This window comes from Pleurodeles waltl, chromosome 4_1, assembly GCF_031143425.1.
Source record: "Pleurodeles waltl isolate 20211129_DDA chromosome 4_1, aPleWal1.hap1.20221129, whole genome shotgun sequence".
Classification (NCBI taxonomy): Eukaryota; Metazoa; Chordata; class Amphibia; order Caudata; family Salamandridae; genus Pleurodeles; species Pleurodeles waltl.
Genome location: NC_090442.1, coordinates 314,382,927 through 314,407,461, shown reverse-complemented (window position 1 = coordinate 314,407,461; position 24,535 = coordinate 314,382,927). Strand labels below are relative to the sequence as shown.

Here is a 24,535-nt window from a genome sequence, read left to right as displayed (position 1 = left end):
AATCAGTTTTGACCCTGCTCCCCATAGGACTTTGCAACTCGAACTGCCAGGCTCGGTCCTCCCTGGACAGGAAACAAGCATCCCGGGACTGTTTCCAGGTATCACCCCTCATCAGCCAAGACAGACTGAATACAGTGGCACAGTGAGCCTGGTACTCATGTCTGGGTATACACAGAGCACGTAGGGTGAAAAATGCAAAAACAACAAAGTGATGGATGGAATGCTTGAATTAATCTCAGCCACTGGCAGACGCTCGGGCTGCATACCAATCCATTGTTCTATGAGGGGTGAATGATTGACATTGGTCAAAATTCAGTTAATCTGTTCTTTTTGCCACTTCCAGAAAGTGGCATTTTCAAGATTGCAATAACAAATCTGGCTTTACCAATACAGAGCATTTGTCATTACAATTCTGTTTGACCTGGCCCTTTTTGCAGGGCCATTCCCAAACTTTTCGCCTCCTTCCTCCTATTTTTCCTGACCTGTTTTTGTTGGCTTTAGGACTCTGGGCACTTGACCACTGCTAACCAGTGCTAAAGTGCATATGCTCTCTGCGTAAGTTGTACTGTTGATTGGTTTATCCATGATTGGCATATTTGATTTACTAGTAAGGCCCTAGTAAAGTGCACTAGAGGTGCTCAGGGCCTGTTAATCAAATGCTACTAGTGGGCCTGCAGCACTGATTGTGCCACCCACATAAGTAGACCTGTAATCATGTCTCAGACCCGCCACTGCAGTGTGTGTGTGCAGATTTAAACTGTAAATTCGACTTGGCAAGTGTACCTACTTGCCAGGCCTAATGCTTCCCTTTTCCTACATGTAAGACGCCCCTAAGGTAGGCCCTAGGTAGCCCCATGGGCAGGGTGCAGTGTATGGTTAAGGTAGGACATATACTAATGTGTTTTATATGTCCTGAGAGTGAAATACTGCCAAATTCGGTTTCCACTGTTGCAAGGCCTAACTCTCTCATAGGTTAACTTGTGGGCTGCCTTTAAACATGATTAAAGCGTAGATTCCCCTTGGGAGCAGATAGACATGTGAAGTTTGGGATCTTTGAACTCACAATTTCAAAATACACCTTTCAGTAAAGTTGGTTTTATGATTGTGTGTTTGAAAATGCCACTTTTAGAAAGTGGGCATTATCTTGCTTAAACCATTCGGTGACTCTGCCTGCTTGTGGATTCCCTGTCTGGGTTAGTTTGACAGTTGGGCTGCATGCACCTCTCTCCAGACAGTGACACAAAGGGGGCTGGGGTGTAGCCTACATATCCTGATGAGCCATCTGTGCTAGGAGGGAGGGGAGGAGTGGTCACTCACACCTGAAAGGGCTGTGCCTGCCCTCACATAATGCAGTCTCCAACCCCCTGGTGTGTCTTTGAGGGCTTGCCTGGGCAAGGCAGGATTTCACAATTAAGTGAGACTTTCCTTTGAAGTAAGCCTACTTCAAAGGCCAAAATGGGTATAAGAAGAGCATCCAAACCCACAGACTTTAGACACTTCCTGGAGAAGAAACCTGCACCAGAACCTGCATCCTGCCAAGAAGAACTGCCTGGCTGCCCAAAGAACTTACCTTTCTGCTTTCTGTGAAGGACTGCTGCCTTGCTGTTGCCCTGCTGCCTTGCTACTTTCTGGCTGTGGTAAAGAAGTGCTCTCCAAGGGCTTGGATAGAGTTTGCCTCCTGTTCCCTAAAGTCTCAGGACCAAAAAGACTTCATCTCAACAAGAAAGACTCTTTGTGCGGCAAAATTATATGCAGAGGCTGCCAGAAATGATGCACAGCCTGCACCAAGGTGAAAAATTCACTGCACGCTGAACCGGAAAGCAGCCCAACGTTGCATCGAGAAGATCGACGCAGCGCAGCGACTGGAAATTTGACGCACGGCCCACTGGATCGATGCACAGCCAAGCCGGAATGACGCAGTCCGACTTCCAGAGAGGAATCAACGCAGCGCCTGCCTTGTTATAGAAATTTTTATGCAACACCCACTGAATTGACGCAGCTCCTGTGACTTCGTCCTGCCAGCGCAGGAAATCCAGGCATCATCCCCGGGGCGTCCAAAAGACCCGCATCCTGAAGGGGATCCACGACCGAGCGCCGGAAACCACAGCCGTCACTGCGTGAAAACTAAACGACGCATCGCTGTGTGCAGCCCGAGAAATCAACGCTCACTCCTTTGTTTCCACGCATCTCCTCCTCTGCGGTTCTTTGCAGAGATTGTGCCCGCTAACCAGGTACATTGTGCTTGAAAGAGACATTTTTGCTTTTAAAAGACTGAAGACACTTTATATCTCTTTTACAGTGATATCTCAACATATACTTATTGCACTGTAATCGTTTTGACCTGATTCTTATCAGATAATTTTTTTTTTTTTTTTTTTTTAACACTGTGTAGTGTATTTTCATGGTGTTCTACTGTGTTATTGCACAAATACTTTACACATTGCCTTCTAAATTAAGCCTGACTGCTCAGTGCCAAGCTACCAGAGGGTGGGTACAGGATAATTTGGAATGTGTGTCACTTACCCTGACTAGAGTGAGGGTCCTTGCTTGGACAGGGGGTAACCTGGCTCCCAACCAAAGATCCCATTTCTAACATTATTCCATATGTACTGAACATGATATAGCTACTCCTTCTCAATTAGGAATTTCAGCTTATCACATTTCATTAATAAGAAATCCTTAATGTTACCCTATGAGAGGGGTAAGTCTCATAGTAGTGAAAAACGAATCTGGGAGTTGTTTACCACTAGGACATGTAAAACTTAAAAGTACATGTCCCATTTCACCCTGCCGTATGGGCTACCTAGGGCCATTCTTATGGGTAACCTATATGTAATAAAAAGGCTTGGCAAGAGGTTTTAAATTCCAGGTCAACATGGTAGTGCAAACTGCACACATGGACCCTGCAATGGCAGGCTTGTGACATGTTAAGTCAAGCTTTCTTTATTAAAGTTTCGTCATATGTCAAAGACCAATAGAACGTATCAGAGAAACTGACAACAGCCTTAAACTATACTGTGCTAACGTAGTTCATAGTTTCCACAGAAATGTAGTGTCAATTGTAAAAGCTACAGCAAATATTCATATCGGGTGAATACATTGAGGGGAGGGGAAAAGAGAAAGAACGTTTTTACAAACATAAACAAGAACTAGAGATAACACAATATGCACCAAGAGTATCAGCTATTAGCATCTTTCATTAAGCACCAAGTACAGAATTTGTGTAATTTATGGTCTCCTCGTTTGGAGGCTCTGTGGCAGGGTCATGGGTATTGTATATCTGAAAGAGGTGGAGTTCTCAGATACGAGGGGTCTAGAGAGAAAGGACACCAGTGGTTCCCACTGGTATTCAAAATTTCAGAAATTATCCCTTTGAATATCCTCCAGTCGTTCCATGGTTAAAGCCTGCCAGAGTTTTGCATGCCACTGAGTGGTCAATGGCGCTGTCGGACTCTTCCACGCTGCCGTCAGAGCCATCCTGGCCATCCCCAGGCACAGCCACACAACCACCCAATCACTCACCCCCCTAGAATCTGCATGTGTTTTCACAAATTGTTCTCTGGGAGAGAGGACTCAAGTTGCTGCTTCCCTAATGTTAGGGTGCATGACCTAGCGTCATAGCTGTGTATAGTGGTATCTTTCAGGTAGGGGCACTCCAAATTCTCTTTGGAAATTTTCAAAGGTGAGTATGTCGGGCCCATGGAATAAGTCAGATATCACTAAACACCTCCTGTCCTCTATCTCTCAAAGGAGCCCTGCAAAAGTGCTGGCGGGAAAGCCGGATTGAAGTGAATGGGTGTAAATGGAGATGAAAACTGGGCCCACTCTCGCAACTTATTGACATTAACCCAAATGTCTGAAGTTGTTTTAGTGAGGGCGCTAAGATACTCATTACCGGGTCTATCAGCCTTAGGTTTCCATAAAGGGTCCCAAATATAGCATCCTGTCACTGCACAGTCCATATGAAGCCTGTGTTTATATGACTTTCGAAGTGACCATTCTGTGATTACTCATAATTGTGCTGCCTTGCCAGATAAATTTAATCAGGAGGGTCCTCAGGGTGGAAAAAACCTTTTCCATTGAGATGGGCAGTCCCTGAAAGAGATATAAGAACCTCGGCAGCACTGTCATCTTGACTTGCCTCCTGTGTTTCTGAATGCAACTTGACCAAGTCATATAGAGGGGTGCCTGTTAATCGATGAAGGGTAGTTGGCTTTGTAGAGGTCTACAATGCGGGGTGAGTTGAATACCCAAATATGTTAATTCCTTCCTTGCCCATTGGAAGAGGGAGCTGCGTGTCAATTGCTCCATTTCGGCAGAGGGTAGGGTGAGATTAAGGCGATGTGCTTTAGACAAGTTGATCCGGTACCATGCGACTACCTCAAACGAAGCCAGTTTGCCCTGCAGAGTTTGGACTGAGGTCTGTGGTGCGTCAAGAATAGAAGAACGTTATCTGCAAACAGAGAAATCTTGTAGGTAGTGGATCCAAAGGGTATGCCATGAAACACCCTGTTTTGTCGCACTCTCTCTGCAAGGGTTCTATACTACGAGCGAACAACATGAGAGAGAGCAGGCATCCCTGGTGAGTGCCCCATCCCAACGGAAACGTCTTTGACCCAATTTTGTTTACAATCACCTTGGCCAACAGGGCAATGTAATTAGCTTGCACCATTGTGACGAACTTTTCATTATAGCCAAAGTGCCTCAGGTTTGGAACATAAACAGATCAATCAACCCGGTCAAATGCCTTTTCTGTGTCTAAAGTGAGCAGTATCGCCGGTGTTCTTTTCTTGGTCACTCTCTCTATCAAGTGTAGCACTTGCCTCAAATTGTCATGAGTGTCTCCCCCGTATACATCCCGACTGATCTGGGTGTATCAGGTCTGGCAATATTCTCTCTAAGCGGGCGGCCAAAATCTTTTAGTACAATTTAGCATCAAGGTTAAGTAAGGTGATGGGTCTATAGGAGGAGCAGAGGTGTGGGTCTTTTCCTAGGTTCGGGATGACCGATATCAGTGCTTTACTCATCGAGCATGTAACACCCGGTTCAGTGGCTGTGTAATTAAACAGCTTAGTCAATTGTGGTATAAACTCCGAGGTGAAAGTCTTTTAGAATTGGGCTGTGAAGTAGTCTGGCCCTGGTGACTTGTGCAATTTTGGCGCCAATATCGCTACCCTGACATCCTCCTCATCTATACGCTCGCCCAAAATCTCATTCTGTTTCTGAGTGACTTGTGGTAGGGTGGCCTCGTCTAGATAGACCAGCACTGTCTGAACAGTTGCACTATCTGCTGTATATAGATCTTTATAAAAGTTTCTGAAGGCAGTTGCTTTGTCTCATTCAGTCTTGGCCTCTGCCCCTTGTCCCAGATGGAGGGTGGGAATATACTCTCTCTCGTTTTATCCTCAGTTGTCGGGCCAACCTGAGTCCTAGTTTGTTGCCCTGGATATAGGCCCCATGGTGAAGGCGAAGCATGGTAAACTCTGCTTTGTTTCTGTAAACTGCATGTAGTTTCCCTCTAATTGCTGTTACATTTCGTAGTGTTTCTAGAGAGGGGGATTGTTTTTGTACCTGCTCTGCCTTCTTTAATTTAGCCTCTAGTGTCACGCGTTCTCAGGTTTTTTGCTTGGTAAGAGTCAACATCAACGAGACATCTCCCTCTAATAACTGCCTTGAAAGCATCCCAATTGCTAGCCATGTCGGTGTGTTGAGGGGCGTTTAGAGTAAAATACTACCTGGTGGCTCTGCAAAGTTTGTCACGCATTGTTCCATCTCTAATGACAGGGGTAGGGAAAAACCACCTCCGCTCTCTTGGGACCCCCAGGGACCAGTCTAAATTTAGCTGTACTAGGCCATGGTCAAAAATTATTATGGGATGAAATTCCGATGAGACAATGCTCTCGGCAAGGGATTGACTTGTAAATGTGTAATCTTGTCGGGAATAAGTATGGTGAAAGTGGGAAAAAAAGATACAGTCCTTAGTGTCTGGATGTATGTGTCACAAAGCATTGAGTAGCCCTAATTCAGCTATCCTTTTTTTCAAGGATTTGCCCTCATGGGGCACGTGCCGGGTGAGAGGTACCTACCTCTTTGTCCCTTATCAAGTTTAAATCTCCCAATAGGATAATCTCTCCCTCTGCAAATTCCTTCAGTTGCTCAAGGTAAGAGTTAATAATAAAGATCGCCTGAGCCGAATTAGGAGCATACATGGTAGCTATTGTACATGTGTGGCCAGTTATTGTGCCTTTCACCATCAGAAATCTCCCTTCATTGTCAGATTTATGTGCAATATGTTGGAAGGCAGGGGACATGTGTAAAAGGATGGCCACCCAATTGTGGTTTGTGGTACTGAACGACCTAAACGCCGTAGGATTCCTCCTATGTCGGAGTCTTCACTCTTTGTGTTTCAAATGGGTTTCCTGTAAGGCTACCTCACGTCAAGGAGATATTTCTATTTCTTTTGTCTCTTTTAGGGGGAATTCAGACCCCTCACATTCCACGTTGGTGTGACTAACATTTGTACTGGTAAATAGTGTAATTCACTGTGGTTGCCTCCCGCCTCTCCGCCCCCCTCCTACTCACCTCCCTCCCATCCGGTTGGATTGATACGGACTCTGGGTGCGTCCTATCACATATCTCACTACAAGCCTACTCATGGTTATCAACAAAGAACAATACATTAAAACAAGTTAGGACGTTAGTCCCGTATGCAGTCTATCATTTCTATAATGGTAGATCGTTTTAGGCATTCTGGCAAAACCCACCTTAGCATTCTCAATGAATGGTGTTCCGTATGGGGCTGGGGAACAACTCCGGGATGAAAAGTTGTGGCAGTATATTGCTATGTTCCAGAGATGCCAGTGTCCCTTATAGAGGGGGACACCCACAAGTGTACAGGACCACTGTAAAATAGTCCCAGCCTTTGTGGAGTTTATCTTCAAGAGAGAGGCAAAATAATTTTGTCTGGTAAGGCAAAAGTTCAGTTAGAGAGGGTCACAGGTTCTCAGTCCCCTTTCCTCCCCTGCCTCTTAGAGCATCTCAACACGAGCCATGGGTTCAGTTCCCTCCTGGGTGCAGGCTTCTCAAGGGGTAAGTCTTTTGCACTGTTAGAGGTAGCTGTGTCTGAGATTGATATGCCCAGAAGATTTGCTTGCTCGCTTATCTCAGTGAAGTGATGTCTTTTGTTTTGACAGGAGATGGCTAGTCCAAATGGGAAGGTCGAGCAGTATTTCACAATGCTCTTGCGGAGGTAGTCTGTGATTGGCCTAAATTGTTGCCTTCTGGCTAACGTAGCTGGAGCTATATCTTGATATATCGAGCAAGTCGCTCCTTGAAACGAGACAGTGTCAGCTTTCTGGGCCACCTGTAGAATTGCTTCCTTTCTCTTAAACAAGTGTAGCTTTATCAAGGCGTTGCAAGACCTTCCTCCGTCCGCTGTCGATGGGGGGCCCACCCGTTGAACTCTCTCCACCTTGATTGAAATCTTGGAGTCCCCTTTAAGTTCACCAAAAAGACCCAGTACAAATACCTATAGATCAGGGCCCTCTGCTCCCTCTTCCAGATTTGTGAGCCGAATGTTGTCTCTTCGGGAGCGGTTTTCAAGATCTTCACACTTTAACAGGGCTGTGTGCAAATGTTCCCTAGTCTCGTTGCTGGAGACTTCCAGTTTCTCCAGACGTCGTTCCATAGACTTGCATTGCGTTTCCAAATCAAGTGTGCAGTTTCCCACTGAATCTACATCTTGTTGGAGTGATGTAAGTCTTGTGGTTAGGTCGCCACACAAAGCTTCAAGGGCATCTGTGAAGTTCAGTTTTAACTCTTCCCTAAGCTCTTTTTTAAAACTCTTGCAGTGAAGCTAGCAGGTCATTTTTGGTGAGTGCCACAATGTCGAGCTCTGAATGACGTACGTGGACCTCCCAGGCCTCCACCGTCTGTAAGTAGATGGACACTCTATTGTGTTGTGACTTTTTGGGTGGCATGTAGGAGTCTCAGCTGATCACACTTCTAGTGCTGTAGATAGGCTTGCACGGGGGCCTCTGCACTGTTAGATAATTCTTATTACAGCTCACAACGGTTCATGGGAGGGAGCAGTGGTGTCCCAAGGCAGTGCTCCTCCTAGCAGTAGCTCGCTCTCTAAGGGTTGCCTCCAAGTCACTACCTGGTGTGAGCAAGAAATCCATGGCTAAGACTGGGGGTTTAAAATCACGCCCCCCTACTGTGCATACTATACATTGCCCATGGTGTATTGTCACTCCCAATTTCCCAGATGTTGCTCACATTTTCGCCTCTGCCCTGCCGGGGTACAGAATGGCTAGGTTTCCCTTGGCTGCTTGTGGAATCCCGCTAGTACACTCCTGGTTTTACTTTACGTTGGTCGGGCCTGGAATCCCGCTCGGCCGCCATGTCGGGCATTTTCGGGGCCGGCCAGCGGGGGCCTTTATCTCCAACCCCGCTCTTCAGGTCGGCCACTGCATGCAAGCACTATGGCTGTACACTCTCCAGGAGAGAGAAAGCGGCCCTCCTCTGTCCTAAACCCCACCCCCACCCACCACCCACCTCCCATCCCCCTCACCCCTCCCACCTCCACCCCCCCCCACGACTCACCGCTGAGCTAAGGACGTACAGGTAAATTAAATGTGCCAATTGTGGATACATCAATCAAACCATGTTTTAGGGAAAATACACATGCACTTTATCACTGGTCATCAGTGGTACGGGTGCACAGTGTCCCAAGGCCACCAAAAATGAATTCAGCAAAAAGTAGGTCAAAAAAGACGAAGTTAGGGGAGTGGGCTATTGAGAGGGCCATTTCCAACAGTTGTTTATTGGTATCTTCATCAGACAAACTTGACCCAGGTCTCTGATGATGGTACAAGCAAGTAAACATATCCAACCAGAGAAAAGCAGAGCTTGCTCTACTGTTTTATTTTTGATTATTAGTAAATATTGATTATGGTAACTGAGCCGCAATCCTGATGGAATGTGATTTGCATCTATGTGACATATTTACACTACAAGATCCTCCCAACTGTTCCAGGCTTCTACTCTCTAAGGAAACCTATAACTAGTCTCAATGAAAGGGACACAACCATACTGAAAAAAATAACCTAATATATGATTCCTAATATACAATTTCCACGTTTGTAATGTAAACACTGCACTAACTTCAAAGTAAATCTAAAGGATAGCTGAAAGGGATGCATGGACCTCTCCCTTAATGAGGGTAAATAACTGAGCGAGAAAATTGCTCTATTTAAAACTATGGCCCTGGTCCCTGCGAAAGCCACAGATTATAACTAGGTAATGCACTGAAAATAGGAATCTTTTCAGATGTTCTTGTGGTCCTGATTGAAGTAAGAGCTTGACATGACAAACACATTGTGTTACACAACATTTTAAAACAAATTATTTGTACTGTGCTTTGGGAAAAAGTTGTAATTTGAAAACAGTCATACTTAAAATGTATACCAAACACAGCTAAAAAGAAACATGCTGCTACCAAATGCTTGATTTATACAATTTGGTTGTGACATTGGTAAACGTCGCCAAAGAAAGTCAGACTTTATTAAACTTCATCCTTTCACTTTAGAGAAATGCATGATATTCTCATCAATGTCAGAGTAAGATGCACACTGAAAGATCTATAGAACAAAGAAATCAGCTTTAACTCAGACTTGGGTACCTAAAAGTGACAACATCAAGGGGTACATAAGAAATGCTTTGGCTCCGTAAAACTACGTACAGATGATTCTACTGCATAGAATGAAGTAGCATTTTAAAAAATACAAACCCTTTAAATTTGCCAGACAGTGAGCATGGGACAGCCAACTTGTTCATACTTGCTTACTGCGTAAAGACTGTTGCTGACAATGGTTCCGTTGTAGTACCTCCTGAAATAAACCAACTACAAATGTCAGAAATGTGATTTAAAAGTGCAGCAAAACAGACAGAATGCACAGACAATTGACACCAAATTCAAATTTCAAATCATATCTGTTGGGATTAAGCAGTAGGTGAAAGCAAAGGAAATACAAGGTTGTGGGCTGCCACGATCAGTCCACTCTTAACCAAAAGCACTTGATCAGCAAGAGTACTGAACCCCAATTAAGAAAAAAAAAATCTTACCTACTGTGCATCAATGATATATGTTCTGTTTTTTTTTTCTTTCTCAGAGGAGCTAGTTTTTGTATTCTACTGATATTTATCTTGAAAACGCAGTTCATACTTGAAGTCAGATATAATTACGATTTAATAGAAGTAACATATATTTTTACAGTTGCTGCAAATACAAATGATTGCCACTTCAAAGCACAGTAATTACTAGTTGCTGCTCAGTATGTCAGGGGTGACCATAGCCCTTTGAAGTATAAAAGGCTAGTTTCAACCCTGCTGGTTAAGACCTCAGTAGAATACTTTTAACTGCACTATTGTATCAACTAGACTACAGACTGAGATAGATACCACTGGTGGTTGAAGTGTGATAATGAGCATTAGAGTCTCACACTCAAGATTCTAGTGAACATTCCACACAAGACATATTGACGTCTCGGTTAAATATAAATTTTTCATTTAACAGAAAATACAACACTTGTATATAACCTTATAAAATACTGTACAGCAACTAGGCTAGATATTTTGTGATTGGTTATATAAAAACAGAAGCAGAAGGGTTCATATTGGTAAGACAATACCCCCTCCAACAGGAATGAGCTCAGTGCCAAAGGCATTTATTCGCATTACTGGTGACACAGTCTTATCAGCGCCTACCCAGGATCGGAGCAACAGTGTTAACCTCAAGAACAGGGTTCTCCAACCTTTTCTATAACAAGAACTACTTCAGATCATTTAAAAATTTCCTGAGCCACTGCCCAACATTAGGATTCCGAAAGGGTACACAACTTAAAACCATGACTCGAGTACCCCCAGTTGTGCTCCAGGAAGCACTACAGCATTGTTGCAAAAACCTTATCACAAAAGGGGAGACAAGAACAAAAAAGAAAGGAATGGAGCATATAAAAGCAGAATGGAGGGAAAGGAATGAAGTCAGTAGAAGGAAAGAAGTTGAAACATAAAATGAAATGAAGAAAAAGAAAGTAGCAAGAAAAAGGCAGAAAGAAGAAGTCAAAAAGAAAGGAAAGTGGAATTAAAGGAAGGAAAGAAAGAAGCAGGAAAGGAAAGAAGTAAAAAGAAGGAAAGCTGCAGAAAAAAAAGAAAAGAAAAAAGTGATAAAAGAAATAAACAAAATTAAGTGAATGGCGTGGAAGAAGAAAAGAAAACCGAGAATAAGAAGGAATGCGCAAGAAAAGAAAAATGAACGTTCAAATCAGGAATAAAGGGAAATTGGAAATTTAGAGAAAGAAAGGAGAAAAAAGAGAAAAGGTAAAGAGAAACAATAGCTAGAAAGAATGGAAGGATGAAAAAGTAACATGCAAAAAGGCAAAGCAGATGGGATGAAGTAAAGAAAAAAGAGAGAACGAAAGATAAAGAATGAGAAAGGAGAGAAGGTAAGAGAAGGGAGAACAAGTGAGTCAAGATGGAAAAAACATCTAAAAAGAAAAGAAAGAGAAAGATCCAAGGAAAGGGACAGAGAAAGAAAGGAGAAAATGAAAGTAGAAGAAAGGGAAAGAGAAATAAAGAACATTTTCAGAAGAGGGTGCTCTGCACTGTAAGCTTCCCAGGCCTTGCAGAATGTGGTGCACATTGTTTCAAAGTCCTGTTTTTACAAAAGAGCAGCTTCATGTTTTCAAACCATCTGACGGGCAATGATGAGCGAGCTACTGAGAGGGAGGCAGCAAACTACTGCTAGCTCGCGATCGATGTGTTGGAGACCCTTGCTCAAGACCATCAATGCAATGTGTCCCAGCAGACACCAGATTAACTGCAGTTAAATCAGCACATTCAATTAAATAGGCTTTGAATCAAGCAAGGACTTGAACCTTCTAAACGTTTCTAACCATGAAGGCTTATTACATAATTAGAGTGTACTACAGAAGGATAAAATAATTAGTCAGAATGCATGGAGAACCACCACAGTGAATTACCATAATGCTTAATTTTATGCAGCAAAGAGCTCAATGTAGTCAAGTCTCAGAGGGAAAGTATTCTAAGACTAAATCAAGAGACAGACCAACATAGTTCTGCTTTCAAAGAGTAAGAGCAGACCAGACTGTCTCACCTCCAGTTTCAGAGTCTTTTATAATAAAATGCACAGTGGAAATTGGATTGTCAGCACAAGGTGATCATATATGATTACTGTTAGACTTGGCATCCTTGGTGTGGTCTCTCCTAACTTTTTGCTTCTGTTTCCCAGGTTGTTGATGTGTGCTGGAATGTTTTTGATACTCTGGGCATTTTACCACTGGTAACCAGTGCTTAAGTGAAGGGGCTCCTGTGCAAAATGTATGTGTAATTGGTTATCTATGATGGACATCACTGATTTACTAGTAAGTCCCTAGTAGAGTGCATTGTCCTGTAATTCAAATGCTACTAGTAGGACTGCATCACTGGTTGTGCCACCCACATTAGTAGCCCTGTAAACATGGCTCAGACCTGCCACTGCAGTGTGTGTGTGCAGTTTTAAATTGCCAATTTGACTTGGCAAGTGTACCCACTTGCCAGGCCTAAACCTTACCTTTTTATACATGTAAGGCACCCCTAAGGTAGGCCCTAGGTAGCCCCATGGGCAGGGTGCAGTGTATGCTAAAGGTAGGACATGTACTGATGTGTTTTACATGTTCTGACAGAGAAATACTGCCAAATGCAATTTTCACTGCTGCAACGCAGATCTGTCTCATAGATTAAGATGGGGGTTGCCTTTAGATATTACTAAAGTCCAAATTCCCTTCAGGAGCAGATAGAAATATGGAGTTTGGGGTCCCTGAGCTCACAATTTAAGAATACATCTTTTGACGAAGTTGTTTTTTGGACTGTGAGTTTGAAAATACAACTTTTAGAAAGTAGGCATTTTTTTTTTGCTTAAACTATTCTGTGACTCTGTCTGTTTGTGGATTCCCTGTCTGGGTCAGTTTGAGAGTTGGGCTGTTTGCACCCCTCCAGACGGTGACTCAAAGGGAGCTGGGATGTAGCCTGCATATCCTGATGAGCCATCTGTGCTAGGAGGGGAGGGAGGAGTGGTCACTCACACCTAAAAGGCCTGTGCCTGTGCTCACACAATGCAGTCTCCAACCGTCTGGTGTGTGTCTGGGGCCTGGCCCGGGCAAGGCAGGATCTTGCAAACAAGAAAGGCTTTGCTTTGAAGTTTACCAACTTTAAAGGCAGAAAGGGGTATAAGTATTGGACCTAAAACCCCTGCAAATCAGATTACTTCAAGGATTCAAGAGGAACCTCTGCCTAGAGCACAGCTGAGGAGAAGTGTTGCCCTGACCTTTGACTGTGCTGTGTTGGGCTATCCTGCAGTTGCTGCTTCTGCCTGTGCAAGGGAACAGAGACTGGATTTTGTTTTGTATGCCTGCTTGAGAGGTATTTCCAAGGGCTTGGAGTAGAGCTTGCCTCCCGTTTTGAAGCCGCAGGGACAGCAAAGGCTTTGCCACCCAGTTCTGAGTCTGCCTGCATGGACTCTAGCTTGCCAGAGGATGCCATTCCAGTTCCTGGGCCCCTGGAAGTGAATTTCTGGAGAAACACCTGTCTAACGACATCAGACGATACCATGCGACTTCGTAAAGGATGCCCCTTCCCGGAACAATGACGCCGCCTGCCTCGAGGCAGTGGACCTCACAAAAGTGCGATGACCCTGTAGGCTTTGCATCACTGGAGCATCTGATCCCGCTCTACTTCGCTGACTTCGGAGCGCCGTAAGTCCAACGTCCGTGACATCCAATGTCATTGCAGTGCCTGTGGCCCTGTGACAGCAATGCGACCCCGTGAGGTCACCCCACAGCATCCTGACTCTGCTGGAACCAAGGGACCAACTTCGCAACCGACGCCACTTCACCTCCACCGCTCTGCAGTAAGGACCCAACACCGCTGCATGACACCACTGCCCTTCGGTCCTGTAGAACCGGAAATGACGCCGCAATAGATCCAGCGACGCCTCACTCCCCGACTCCGTGCACCAGCCTGTTTTCTACTTGTTTGCTAAGGTACTGTACCTGGGGGTCGAATGACTCTGTAAACGGCACCATTGGTGTCGCATTGTAGGAAACGACTCCGTCACGCCGCCGCTTAATATCAACTTGCAGCATTTGTGCCTCTAGGCACTATTTTTGTGCTTCTAAGTGCTAAATTCATTATTACTGTGTATTGTGGATTTTTGTCATATTTGGTCTTGTTTATTTAGATAAAATATTTACTATTTTTCTAAACCTGTGTTGTGTCATTTTGTAGTGGTTCACTGTATTACTGTGTGTTTGTACAAATACTTAACACATTATCTTTGAAGTTAAGCCTGCCTGCTCGTGCAAAGCTACCAAAGGGGTGAGCGGTGGTTAACTGAGTGTGATTCTCCATTACGCTGACTAGAATGAGGGTCCTTGCTTGGAGAGGGGGTAACCTGACTGCCAACAAAAGACCCCACTTCCAACAATTACGAATGTGACAAATGAGAATACAGAATGTCAAACAGTGTCATTTAGCACAATCCCAACTCCTTCTCCTAACATAAATATTAAAACCGTACTTTTGACCTACTTTCATCGGATGTTTTAGTTCAAGTCTAGTTACACTCAAAAGCAATGACAGTCTCATAAATGAATCAGCCTACTCAAGCAGAACGCCTTTAATGTTGGAAAGTGATTCTTCTGGGGTTCTAATAGCATGTCAACACAGAGCAATATACTGGTGCAAATGTTGTTACATGCCACAGGATAAGTGAAAAAACACTTTATGGCAGCTTTAGGATCCAAAATGGAGTTTAGGTTTAGTTTGGGGACTAGTTGACTCTAGCACAGGAAAATACAATTTCTTCAAAATACTATATTTTTAGTTGCAGTGGTTTCAATGCTCATATGTAAAGAACTGGGAACCTGGGACACAATAGGTAATTTCAAATGAACAAATAGTTGCTCAGGGGATCCTGAAAAAAGTTTTTTTAGAAAAGCTTTCAGAATGTAACATACAACAATTAGAATATTCAATCCTCCTGAAGTGATTGGGCCCTGCTGCTTAAAAATTGCCACGTAACATCAAACTAGTCCTAACTAGTATGTGTCTCCACTAAAGGCACCTAACCAGGACTGCAGTCTCAACACCCCAAGTATTTCTAATGTCAGAGAAAATGTATACAGGGGCATTGTTGTTAGTCACCTAGAACAAATCTTGACTTCAGTTTGGTATCATTGTGGTGCAAAATAAACATGTAGGGTAGCAAGTTGCATATTAGAGACACATAGATGTACCACTGTAGTGTTTTGTTATGGCAACATCTTGTGATTCTTGACAGTTCGGGCTAAACTGATTAAATGTTCCTGAACTTTACTTTTAAGCCAAGCATCAGGAAGGACTGGGGAGCCCGGAGAGACTATGGTCCTCATTAGGTCCCGCCAGCCACAAGACCGCCAGTAATGGCGGTCATCAGATGGCAATATTATGACTGCTGGAAGCTCTCCGCCATAAACTGGGCGGAGAGCTGCCAGCAGCCATACAGGCGGTGCAGTGGAGGTTGCTCTGCTGGCACCACCAAGTCAACACAACACTGCCAAGCCTATTACGACTTAGGCGTGGCGGTGTTGTGTTGGCGGGACGCTGGCAGCGGAGTAAGCGCCATGGACCCAGTATCCTCCTGGATGACCACTGCGACCACCAGGTAAGGTAATCGACCGCCAAGGGAGGGGGGGGGGGGGGAGGACTGGTGTTGAGTGTTGTGTGCCTGAATGGGGGGGGGGTCTGAGTGAATGGAGGGGGGAGGGCAGTTCGGAATGGGGATCAGGGGGACAGCGGGTGGGTCCTACATGAAGGGGGGGTTGGGGAGTCCTGCAGTGCCACCACAGAATCCCTGGCAGTAAGAATGCTCACAATACCGCAGGCGGTGTCAGGTGGACCGCCGGGTCGAAGGTGGCCAACCTTCAGCCAGGCAGTCCTACCCCCCTAGCGGTACAGGTGGTGAACTGGCTGCAATACAGCCAGTTCACTTCCATTGTCATAACTTGGTCTCCTGCACCCCCACGCTGTCGGCGGTCTGGCCGCCACCGCTGGCGTGGCGGTGCAGGACCACCAGGGTCATAATGACCCCCTATGTGCACGGCTGTACATTTCAAAACAGGAATGATCTTAAAAATCAAAAGCTAAGAGTGGATAAACATGCCTATCATTAAATTCATACCTGCCTGCTGTCACAGCATACAATCTTTCCCAGGAGCAGAGTAAATAAAAGCATGGTAATACAAAAAAAAAACAAATGCACTCTGCGCAGCACATTCTACGAAAAGAATACAAGGTTTGACTTGTGAAGAAAAATTGAATTTTGCGTCTTGGGATAAAAAGGTAACGTTTATATGTACACAAGAGAAGAGGTGGGGAAACCCAAAAAGGCATGAGCTGAATGTCTTGTTCTGACTCATCCCTGATCTCAAGGGGACAGGCGAGCAAAAATGCAGTTGAGCCAAGCGTGCCCGACACCAACTTTTGTCCCCTAACTATTGAAGTCTGGGGCGCAGCCAGCTGCATAGAAGCGAGCTCCGCCCTGCGCCACAATATTCTTAGCTTGCACGGGGGCCTGAAACCCACTGCCAAGGTTGCCCTAGGCAGTGGCTCTTTTGTGGCTGCTCTGGGGAGGCTAAGATTGACGGAGCGAACTTCACACGGTGTCAGCGGAGGCGAGCCAGTTGGGTGCTGCATGAATTGGGGGCTGCAACAGGTGTGGTAAGCTGCCCTGTTCCTGATGGGCTGATCAGAGGCCTCACACCGCAAACGGCAAGAATTGGAGTGGTCCTGGGGATTTGGTGCGGCCCTAGACAGCGGGATGCGTGCAGGAGTCCATTGCTGCAGAGAGGTGCCTGTGAGGGTGGCCGTTGGACTTGTCTGAAGTCTGAAGTAAAGGTGTTCCATCAGGCTTGTGGGGTTTTTGGAGTGTGTATTTAGTTGGATGCTAGACTATGGCGATTCCCCCTCGCCTGGGGTGGCTGGGGCGGTCTTTACGGGTGATCTTGTATCCTTGTGGATTGGCGATGGCAATGTCTGGTGTCTGGAGGTGGTGTTGGCCCAGGTTTCAGGGAGAATGCGAGGTGGTGCTGTCAAGGAGGTCCCAGATTTCAGTAGCGTGTTTGTGGAGGGAGCAGACGTTGAGGAGGATGCATTTCAGGATCTTCGGTGTGGGTATGTTGTTGCGGGTTGGTTATGCCGGGTCAAAGGTCTGGGTGGTGGTGTAGGACTGGCTACAGCTGAAGGGTCTGTGGGTATCGGCTGGTGAAGAGGGCTTGCAGTTGTTGTTGCATCCTGGGGTGAGTGCGTGGAGTGCTGCTGCTGTGTAGAGGTGGCGGGTGGAAGGTCTGGGGGTCCTGGCACTGGTTCCGGGCGGGCTTTCCTTTGGCGCAGCAGTGGCGTACCCGCCACTAATTAGGGGGGGAGGAAACGACAGCTGGGAGGAGGGAAAGGAAAAAGGGCGCGAAAAAGGGGGGAAGGGCCGCGGGGGCAGCAGAGGCGGGAAGAGTGAAAGTTAGGAAAAAGCATGAAAGAGAGAAATGAGAGAGAATGTGACAAAAATAGGAAAAGGAGAGTAAAAGCACAGAAAAAGAGGAATAAGATAGAAAAAAAGTACAGAAAGCGCAAGGGCACAATCCAGCAAGCAGAAAAGCACAAAAGGGAGAAGACAGAGAAAAAGAGGCCAAGGGCCAGTGGGTAGCCTAGCAGAAGAGCAAAGCTCTCCCACTAGACACCAGGGATGATGCTCAAGCACGAGCCTGCAGGAAGAGGAGGGCCTCGAACTTCTGTCCGGGGTCGGAATTCAACAGACATGGGCTGCACTTACTGGAGGAGCTACACGGAGCCAGAGCAGTTCACTAACCAGGTCAGTCAGTTTTTCTTACAATTAATTTTTCTTCCGACTACAGAGTTCCAGGACTTTGTAAAGTGAACTGTGTGACCTGCTGCTTAGAATGTAAAATAAAAGGATATAGGGTGTCAGATTTTTCCTAACACACAACATTTAAATGACTAAGTCAATTGTGGAAACATTTCAAAATATATTTCAGTAGCTGTGAAAGCTCCTTTTTATATTTCTGATGGATACACCTACCTGTGGATTCCTCACCTAAAGAATTATCCCCTCGCGCCAGCCTCAACGGAAATTTCTTCTAGCTCTGCATGCCGACGATGATCTCACAATCGCCCGACTCCACGCGACGCCGTATGACGTCATCCAGGCAATAAAAAGCCCTCAACAACGTGCAGACGTCAGTTCCCTTTTTTCCGTGCCTTCGAGTAATGGTTTTTCTTCGAGGCTCACAGGGAGCTACTGTTGCGTATCGTCGGTTACAATGTCGCAATCAAGGAAATCCGGCTTTAAGCCTTGTAACCAGTGCGAGGGTCGAATGTCGGTTACCGATCCCCATGAGAATTGCCTCTGGTGCCTTAGCTCCGACCATGAGGTCGAGTCATGCGGCTCCTGCCAACGCATGAACCCGAAGGCACTCAAGGAAAGAGAGGCAAAATTGTTCTTGGCCCGTTCCAAGAAAAAGAAGGATAGGCGTCATCGGAGAGAGTCCTCTTCAAGATCCTCGAGGGCTCATCATCGCCATGGTGACTCTCGGCGCCGTCACGACTTCCGGCACAGATCGAGTAAGGGATGGTCCAGGTCCAGATCGGCATCTCCGTCAGCTCGGCGCCATCCGACGTGGGAGATTAGCCCGACCGTCACCCCTCCACCTCCTACGACTTCACCTGGGTCGGTTTTCAAAGTAGAGCCTCTTCATAGGCCAGAGGGTTCTCCTAGCTAGGAGTTGCCGGGCCCATCTACGGCGTCTATGCCGGCGCCGGTGCAACAGCAATACCCGGCTTTCTCGCCGCCGGGTACGGATCCTGCAGCTTTTTTGAATGCCATGTTTAAGATTTTTTTCCTCCATGGCGCCGGGTGGAGGACAAGCAGGTCCGTCGGGCCCTTCGGCCTTTAATTTGGGTGTCCCAGCGTCTTATAAGTCGACAACTTTCACGCCATTTTTGTCTGCTGCAGCGGCGCCGATGCCTTTGACGTCGCCTAGGAGACCTGTTACACCTGCTACTGTGCCGATGGATTCGCCTCATATCCAATCCACAGTAAAGGTTCCTGTGGAGCCGGAGGGTCCGGCGTCGGATGCATCCGAGGTTCAGCGCCGTCAAAGATCTTCGGCGTCGGCCGACGCCTTATCGACGCCGGGGTCTCGAATCTAGACTTCAATCCAGACGTCTGGCTTTGCGCCTTCTGGAGGAAGAAGAATACAGGAGACAACACCTGGAAGACGGTGAGATCTTGGAGCCTTCCGGTGACTTTCAAGGACTAGATACTGCAAGTGGCATCGATACTTCCCCTGAGTGGGATCTTGCTTCCCCTGGGGAGTATACTGAGGAAACTGCATCTTTTCATGCAGTAATACGGAAGGCTGCAGACTTCTTAGATCTTCCTCTTCCGGCTGCGGAGGTGAAGAGGAACCTGTTTACGGAGGTGTTACATCCAACTTCTGTGACGGCAGAGCCTCTCTTGCCTTTTAATGAGGCTCTTCTAGATCCTATCAAAGACATTTGGAAAAAACCTGTGTTTTCAGCAGCTGTTAACAGAGCGGTAGCACAACGCTATGGGCGGCACCAGGTGACCCTGTCTTCCTCTCCAAGCACCCGACACCGGAGAGCTTAGTGGTTCAGGCCTCCTGTTCTTCCAGGTCCTCTCCTGGCTTGTTTCCCGGAACTCCTGCGGACAGGGAATCGAAGAAAATGGACCATTCTGCCAAAAAGGCCTTTTCTTCATGTAATATGGCCTTAAAGTCAACCAACGCTACCTGCATTTTGGGACGTTATATCCATGCCCTTATGGAGGAAGCAAGAGGCCATCCAAACTTGTCCCAGGAAATGTTACAATTGTTGACGGACGCTCAGGCGGCGACCCAGGTCATCCAGTCTGGATTAGACACTACAGACTCAGTGGCAAGAGCTATGGGCACGTCAATAGTTTCCAGACGACAATCTTGGCTGCGTTCGTCTGGTTTTTCATCAGATGTCCAGGCGACTCTCCTGGATCTGCCCTTTGATGGTGAGAAACTTTTTGGAACAAAGGCAGATTCTGCTTTTGAACGATTTTAAGAGAGCAAGGCCACAGCGAGGTCGCTAGGTCTTCAGTCAGCTGCCTCCTCCTCCTCCTTTAGATATTATAGGAGGTTTAGGGGTTTTGGACGTGGCTCCTCCTTTCGTGGCAGATTTCAAGGACCACAACAAACTGCAAGCTTCCTGCCATACAGATCTTTCAGGGGCAAAGTCCGTACAAGAGGAGCTACCCAGCAGCACTCTGCCTCTTCCTCTGGAGGGGTGCAGCAGGGAAAGCAGCCGTAGTCCTCCACCACTCCCTGTCCACTTGTCTCCGGTAGGGGGGAGACTTGCTCATTTTCTTCCGATGTGGGAGTTTATAACAACGGACTCTTGGGTCATCGACATTGTGAAGAAGGGGTACGCTCTTCCCTTTCGGGAATTCCCTCCTCCCTTCCCTCCCCGCCTATCCTTCTGTTCGGAAGACCATCTTCTGTTACTACAACAGGACGTGTTATTCCTATTGGCAAAAGGCGTTGTAGAGTTGGTTCCCGAGCAGGAGAAGGGTCAGGGCTGTTATTCAAGATACTTCCTGATCCCCAAAAAGGATGGTCGGTTAAGACCAATTCTGGACTTGAGGACTTTCAATTGGTTCCTCAGACACGAAAAGTTCAAAATGCTGACCCTTTTACAGGTTCTTTTGGCGTTGAACGAAGGAGATTGGATGGTGTCTGTTCATTTGCAGGACGCATATTTCCATATTCCGATCCTCAAATCGCACAGGAAGTATCTCCGGTTTGTGGTGGGATCGCAGCATTATCAGTTTGCGGTCCTCCCGTTTGGTCTTACTTCAGCACCTCGAGTCTTCACAAAGGTGATGGCGTGGTAGCGGTAGAGCTCAGAAGAAGGGGGATAGCGGTGTTTCCCTATCTGGACGATTGGCTGATCAAAGCCAAGACTCTGGAGCTCGTGCGGTGTCATCTCCAGTCGACAACTCAATTGTTGTTCGACCTGGGTTTTTCAATCAATGTGCCCAAATCTCACCTGGAGCCCTCTCAACGCCTTCTGTTCATAGGGGCAGTATTGGACACAACATTGAATCAGGCCTTTCCTCCGCCCCAGCGGGTTCAGGACATCCAGGCGTTGATTCCAATGTTTCGAAATGGAGCAGTAGTTCAAGTCCTCAAGGTCCTTCGTCTGATCGGTCTGTTTGCTTCTTGCATACTGCTGGTCACTCATACACGCTGGCACGAGGGCTCTTCAGAGGTGCGTCCGCAGGCAGTGGTTTCAGCACAAGGGGGATCTCGAGGAATCAATAAAGATCTCCAGAGACACTGCAGTGGATCTTCAGTGGTGGGCAGCAGTCGACAACCTGTCATAAGGAAAGCCGTTCTCGCTACCACCACCAGTGGCCACAGTGGTAACGGATGCTTCCACTCTAGGGTGGGGAGCTCATCTGGGGGACCTAGAGGACAAAGGCCTTTGGTCTCCAGTGGAACAGAGACTTCACATCAATCTGTTGGAATTGCGGGCAGTACGTCTGGCTCTCAAGGCCTTCCTCCCTTCCATTCGCGGTCAGTCAGTCCAGATTCTGACGGACAATACTACAGCGATGTGGTATATCAACAAGCAGGGAGAAGTGGGATCGTACCTTCTCTGCAGAGAAGCTCTTTGACTCTGGTCCTGGCTTCTGGATCACAAGATCTGCTTGGTAGCACATCATTTGGTCGGTGCTCTGAACGTACGTGCGGACGTTCTCAGTCGACGCAACTCGGTCGACCACGAGTGGCGTCTTCATCCAGATCTGGTTCTGTACATCAGTGGTTCCCAACCTTTTGATTTATGTGGACCCCCATTTTAACATTAATGGAACCCAGGGACCCCCACTGAATCATCATTGGAATCCAGGGACCCACGCCTGAGTCATTACTGGAAGCTGGGGACCTAATTTGTCAATATTTTTTAATTTTCTAAGCAGTCGCGGACCCCCTGAGAAGGCTTCGCGGACCCCCAGGGTCCCTGGATCACAGGTTGTGAACCACTGCTGTACATCTTCCAGATGTGGGGATATCCACAGATAGATCTGTTTGCAACTCAGGAGAATGAGCAGTGCCCGCTGTTTTGCAGCCTCCAGTATCTGGTGCAAGGAGCTTTGGGGGACACGTTTCAGATGTCCTGGAAGGATCAGTTGCTTTACGCGTTTCCTCCCATACCCTTGATTCATCGAGTTCTGAGGAAGATCCGCCAAGACCGAGCCCAGGTCATCTTAATAGCTCCGGATTGGCCAAGAAGGGTGTGGTATCCAGACCTTCTCCAACTCTCTCAGTGCCCTCCGCTCCGTCTCCCTTACAGGGTGGACCTCCTCTCGCAGTCGCAGGGGCAGATTCTACACCCCCACCTCCAGAGCCTGCACCTTCATGCCTGGAGATTGAACGGGGCAATCTGTGTGCTTTTTCTCTCCCACCAGAAGTGGTGGATGTTATTTTATCGGCCAGGCGACACTCCACCAAATCGATCCATGCAAGTCGTTGGGCTAAATTTGTATGCTGGTGTGGAGAGAACAGACTTGATCCTTTAAAGGCTAGTTTATCTGACGTATTGTCATTTGCTGTTTTCCTGGCGCAGAAAGGTTGTGCAGTTGCCACAGACAAGGGATATTTATCAGCACTGTCGGCTTTTCTGTGCCTTCCTGATCAGCCTTCCTTATTTAGGTCTCCTATTGTATTAAGGTTTGTTAAGGGGCTTACTAACAAATTTCTACCATCAACATTTGTTATGCCTCAGTGGGACCTTAATTTGGTGTTAACATTTTTAATGGGGTCCCCTTTTGAGACGATGCATTCTTGCTCTTCGCGGTTGCTTGTTCTCAAGACTGTGTTCCTGGTGGCCATAACATCGGCCAGAAGGGTCAGTGAGCTTCAGGCTCTTAGTGTAGAGCCCCCATACCTTTCTTTCTATAGAGACAAAGTGGTGTTAAGGACCAAGGCGGCTTTCCTCCCGAAGGTTGTTACACCTTTTCACTTGGAGCAGTCTATTACTCTCTCTTCCTTTTACCCTCCACCTCATCCATCCAAGGAGGAAGAGAGGCTCCACCATCTGGATCCATGAAGAGCGCTGAGCCTCTATGTTTACAGGACGAAGGAGTTCAGGCAAGATGATCAGCTCTTCGTTGGATACGTGGGGAAGAGGAAAGGTAGAGCTGTCCACAAGAGAACGCTATCCAGGTGGGTCATTCTATGTATTAAAATTTGTTATTCTTTGGCAAAGAAAGAACCACATGTGGGGCTTCGTGCCCATTCCACCAGAGCTAAGGCTGCTTCTTCGGCTTTGGCTAGGGGTGTTCCTGGGGCTGACATCTGCAGGGCGGCGACTTGGGCGTCCCTCCATACTTTTGTTAAACATTACTGTTTGGATTCTGAGGTTGGGAGGGAAGGCCATTTTGCTTGCTCGGTGCTGCAGGATTTCTTGGTTTGACCATTCGGGCACCCACCTCCAGAGGTAGTACTGCTTTGGGACTCTATTCTTTAGGTGAGGAATCCACAGGTAGGTGTATCCATCATAAGAATAAGTTACTTACCTTCGGTAACGCTTTTTCTGGCGGATACAGTAATTACCTGTGGATTCCTCACGGTCCCACCTGCCTCCCCGTTGCCTGACTGGTCACACCATGAAATCCATGGGTGAGCATCCTTTGTCTTGTATATATGTATATACTTGAATCATGTATATAGTTGTGGTATGTATATATGCATATCTTTCTCTAAATTAGATAGTTCAAGAAAAACATGTTTGTACTTGGCTCACATATTTTACTCTCATATAGGGCAGTTATTGCTGTTACCCAATTTTATTTTTATTGTAATAAATGTTGTGTTTTCATTTAATTTGATATGACTATGTTCTCCTTGAGATCAGTGTTCACCTGTTCTCCTCTATGGCACGTAAAAATGGTGATAACTGACATCTGCACGTCGACGAAGGCTTCTTATTGCCTGGATGACGTCATAGGGCGTCGCGTGGAGTCGGGCGATTGTGACGTCATCGTCACCGTGCAGAGCTAGAAGAAATTTCCGTCGAGGCTGGCGCGAGGGGAGAATTCTTTAGGTGAGGAATCCACAGGTAGTTACTGTATCCACCAGAAAAAGCATTACCGAAGGTAAGTAACTTATTCTTCTGTGCAATAAAGAAATATTTTTAATAGGATGAAAGCAAATCAGAATACTTTATGTGTTGATGTTCAAAGGATATGTTTTCTAAAACCCAATTTTCAAAGATTGTTAATACACTATGTAGTTTTATTAGTAAAGCTGAAAGTTAGTGGAGAAGTTTTTAGACATTTATTGGAAAGTTATTGTGTGTAGATGGCAATATGTTA

The 24,535-nt window shown here is 46.4% G+C and overlaps 1 protein-coding gene across 4 annotated transcripts in view; it reads right to left on the bottom strand.

Annotated features, from left to right (window-relative positions):
- The window catches only part of ARMT1 (acidic residue methyltransferase 1), a 127,826-nt gene that overhangs the window by 82,260 nt on the left and 21,031 nt on the right, over positions 1 to 24,535 (bottom strand). For 3 of the 4 annotated variants that reach the window (XM_069228419.1, XM_069228418.1, XM_069228421.1), the window contains exon 2: positions 9,791 to 9,890. In XM_069228419.1, coding sequence (XP_069084520.1) covers positions 9,791 to 9,837 — 47 coding nt within the window. In that variant the 5' untranslated portion in view covers positions 9,838 to 9,890. Of the gene's footprint in view, positions 1 to 9,790; positions 9,905 to 24,535 lie in introns of all 4 variants that reach the window. The other variant, XM_069228420.1, reaches the window with a different exon arrangement.